Consider the following 3,141-nt stretch of genomic DNA (forward strand, 5'->3'; position numbering starts at 1 on the left):
AATGATAAAAAGATATCAAATGATTGTAAACAGTAAAAGAGCAAAAGAATGAACAGTACAAGAAACTAAAGTATGAAAAGAAAATCGATTAATCTACAGTTTATGAGTTATTAATGCATAAAGAACAACCATTTCTTAACAAACAAAGCGTAAAATATGAAAAAAGAGGCAAGAATATCACTGTTATAGTAGCTAAATAACATAGAAGAAAATAGTTGGAGACAGACCCGGATTACCCAATAGGCCAACCTAGGTCATGGCCTAGGGGCGCAAGCCGAAAAGGACGCACTTTGCAGAGGGGAAAAAGAATAATAAACAATACGAGAAACTAAAGTATGAAAAGAAAATCGATAAATCTACAGTTTATGAGTTATTAATGCATGAAGAACAACCATTTCTTAACAAACAAAGCGTAAAATATGAAAAAAGAGGCAAGAATGTCACTGTTATAGTAGCATTTAAATAACATGTGTCATACAAAACTCCTAAAATACACAGCACTGGTTGTCAAAATTTTTGCACAATCTTTTGCCGTTTAAGAAACAATTTGCAACTCCAATAAACAACAGGGGGGCGCTGCAACCATAGTCTAATGGCGGATGAAAAAGGTAAAACAAACAAATGCCGGATCTTATAACTTGCTTTGAAGCTTAGTGAATGACAGTTGTGGGAAGCTTTCTTTTCTATTCCTCTGAAATTACATTACACCATAAACTGTCTGAAACCTGTAATTTACCAGAAAGAAAACACGTGGAACGGAATGTTTTACCTTTTTCGACAGTATTGTTAATCACCACAAGGTAGCGTATTCGAGCTCTGGAGTTGCGATTTGTCGATTGTCCGTTTCATGCATTATCCCGCAATAAAAAAAAAGGTAGAAGTAAGTTAAGTTGTGTCTTGTGTTAAAACTCAAAATAGGTGGAGAACGCCAGCAAAAAAACTAACACACAGCTGTTCATGTGATCGCCTGTCAGAGAGAATCCTGTCGAACGAATTTGACCAACTGCGCCATCTGTTGCTCAAAAGCTCCCACGCTCCCAGTGCATGAAGTGAAGTGTTGTTTTGTGTTTGTTGTCGTTTTGCTTGTATCGACATGTGCTTATGTATCATAAAAAATATGAATCATTATCTGACAAACCAACGCGTGTAAAGTTTTCGTCCATTATTCAACCAGCCAAAATTGTTGGGCAGCAATTTCTTGTAATATTCAACTATTAAGCCTGTGGAAACGTGCACTGTTAAAACATCCAACATGAGTAATAAAATAGCATGTGGTTTTGTACAAGATGCAGTAAAGCTGGTAAAGGCCTTTGCAGAAGAAAAAAACTTCGATCTGAATGCTTTTTCCGTTGTTTGGAAAAAGCTAAATTTTTCCATGATATTCCTAGGACGTCGTAATGAAAAAGAATTGTTAGAATATACTAGGCAAATCTTTCGTATAACTTTGGAATTATTTTTCGAAAATACCGAAAACATATATGAGCATGTGGGATACCTGTACTTGCTGTTTGGACTTTTTCGATACCAACTACCAATAATAAAACCACCTATTAAGGTTCGTGTTACTTTGGAACATTTTGATCGAATTGAAAAATTGCGTAATGATGCAGAACAAAATAGAAATATACATATACTCTTTGCCATTAGGTATTTGATTTGCGATGGTTTTGACTTCATTTACTCCCCAACGCTGATGGGACCTTATCTTGCCAGTCATGCCACATATGTGAATTTATCTACAGAACCACCACCACTACACACAAATGACTCATTTGATTTGGCTTGTAAGATGCAAGAAGATTTAGAGACATGCTTTGAGGAGTTGAAAATTATAAAGACAGATTATGAGAAAGGTATGAAAAAACTTGATCTGGAGAAAGCTCCATATGCGGTTACAAATAATATCCCGTTTCAAGCATTTATGGATGCCCTTGAACCATATACACCTGGTTCTAGTACGAAAGGTCAGGATTCTGTTGGGAACAGGAGGGCTTTAATAAAAGTTGCTGCATATAACAGGCTTATTAACAGAGTTAAAAGAAGTGTTTCTTTAAGAGGGAGGAATGGTAAAGCAAGACGACCAAGAAAATTCCCTGAAGATGACAAACCAACAAAGATTGAATCCGCAAAACAGGTGGTACCAGCAGAACCTGAAAGAAGGGGTGGTCAAAAACAAGAGAGACTGTTCAAAAAGAAGTATCGCTTCCTTGAATATGAGCCACTACCGAAGAGCTCTTCTTCACCTCGTAAAAAACCAGCGACACAGAAGAAACAGACTAATTTTTCAGTACAGAAAGAAAACTGAAGACAGGAACATGATGAAACATTTGATTTGTGTGTTATATATTTTGGGATGCAGACTTATGTAAATATTTTTTTATTAAAAATCAAAACAAATTGAAACAATCTACCTCTCTACTATTCTGGTGGTTTTGGGCTTCCAAAATTCACTCCTATCCCTGTAATACTAATGGAACTACATACTCTTTCATCAGGACATACAATTCACTTTCAATGGATCCCTTCCCACGTTGGAGTTGAGGGTAACGAAAGGGCTGACTTTTTGGCTAGATCTGCTGTTGCGGAAGGTGTGAGCCCTTGTGGAGATCTTACTTTCAGTGAGATCTCCACAATTTCAAAAATGGAGCTCAATCGCCAATTTAAAACACCTCCCAGACACGCCTGGTATTTTGCAAAATGTCCTGGTGAGTCCTTTAGACTCAAGGGTAGACTCCTCCAGACAACATATTCGAGATTCCTGAGTGGCCACACTAAAGCTCTTAGATTCTCTGGGAATATCAAGACTTTTCCGGAGTGTCACTGGTGCTCTGCTGGAGAGGTTTCACCTGAGCACATTCTATCTTGTTTGGGTTTTTCGAAGGACGAGGTCCTTAGTGACCCATTGCTGTTCTTGGATTTTTTGCAGATATTTGGATTCATGGGGGTTGTTTAGCATTGCTAAACATGCCCGAGATAAGTCAAAAAAAGAAAAAACTAATGGAAACAAAGGAAATGTTATGTCAGCTCAGGCATGACGTAAATGCTGAAAATCTTCTGGTTCACCAAGTTGCTCTGGGGAGATTTTCACAAGTAAAAAAAATGTAGCTCTCATTTGAGATGAAATATAAGCCAGCCATTGCA

The 3,141-nt window shown here is 37.3% G+C and overlaps 1 protein-coding gene across 1 annotated transcript; it reads left to right on the top strand.

Moving 5' to 3' along the window:
• Positions 1-1,166: 1,166 nt before the first annotated feature.
• LOC129217806 (uncharacterized) lies at positions 1,167-2,345 on the top strand. The gene has a single exon (XM_054852146.1). The coding sequence runs from the start codon at positions 1,253-1,255 to the stop codon at positions 2,303-2,305; it is 1,053 nt and encodes a 350-aa protein (XP_054708121.1). The 5' UTR covers positions 1,167-1,252; the 3' UTR covers positions 2,306-2,345.
• Positions 2,346-3,141: the final 796 nt, after the last annotated feature.

Source organism: Uloborus diversus, chromosome 2, assembly GCF_026930045.1.
Source record: "Uloborus diversus isolate 005 chromosome 2, Udiv.v.3.1, whole genome shotgun sequence".
Classification (NCBI taxonomy): domain Eukaryota; kingdom Metazoa; phylum Arthropoda; class Arachnida; order Araneae; family Uloboridae; genus Uloborus; species Uloborus diversus.

Bases quoted from the DNA above. Each gene is read 5' to 3' on its own strand.
- LOC129217806 (XM_054852146.1), top strand. From the start codon at position 1,253: ATGAGTAATAAAATAGCATGTGGTTTTGTACAAGATGCAGTAAAGCTG.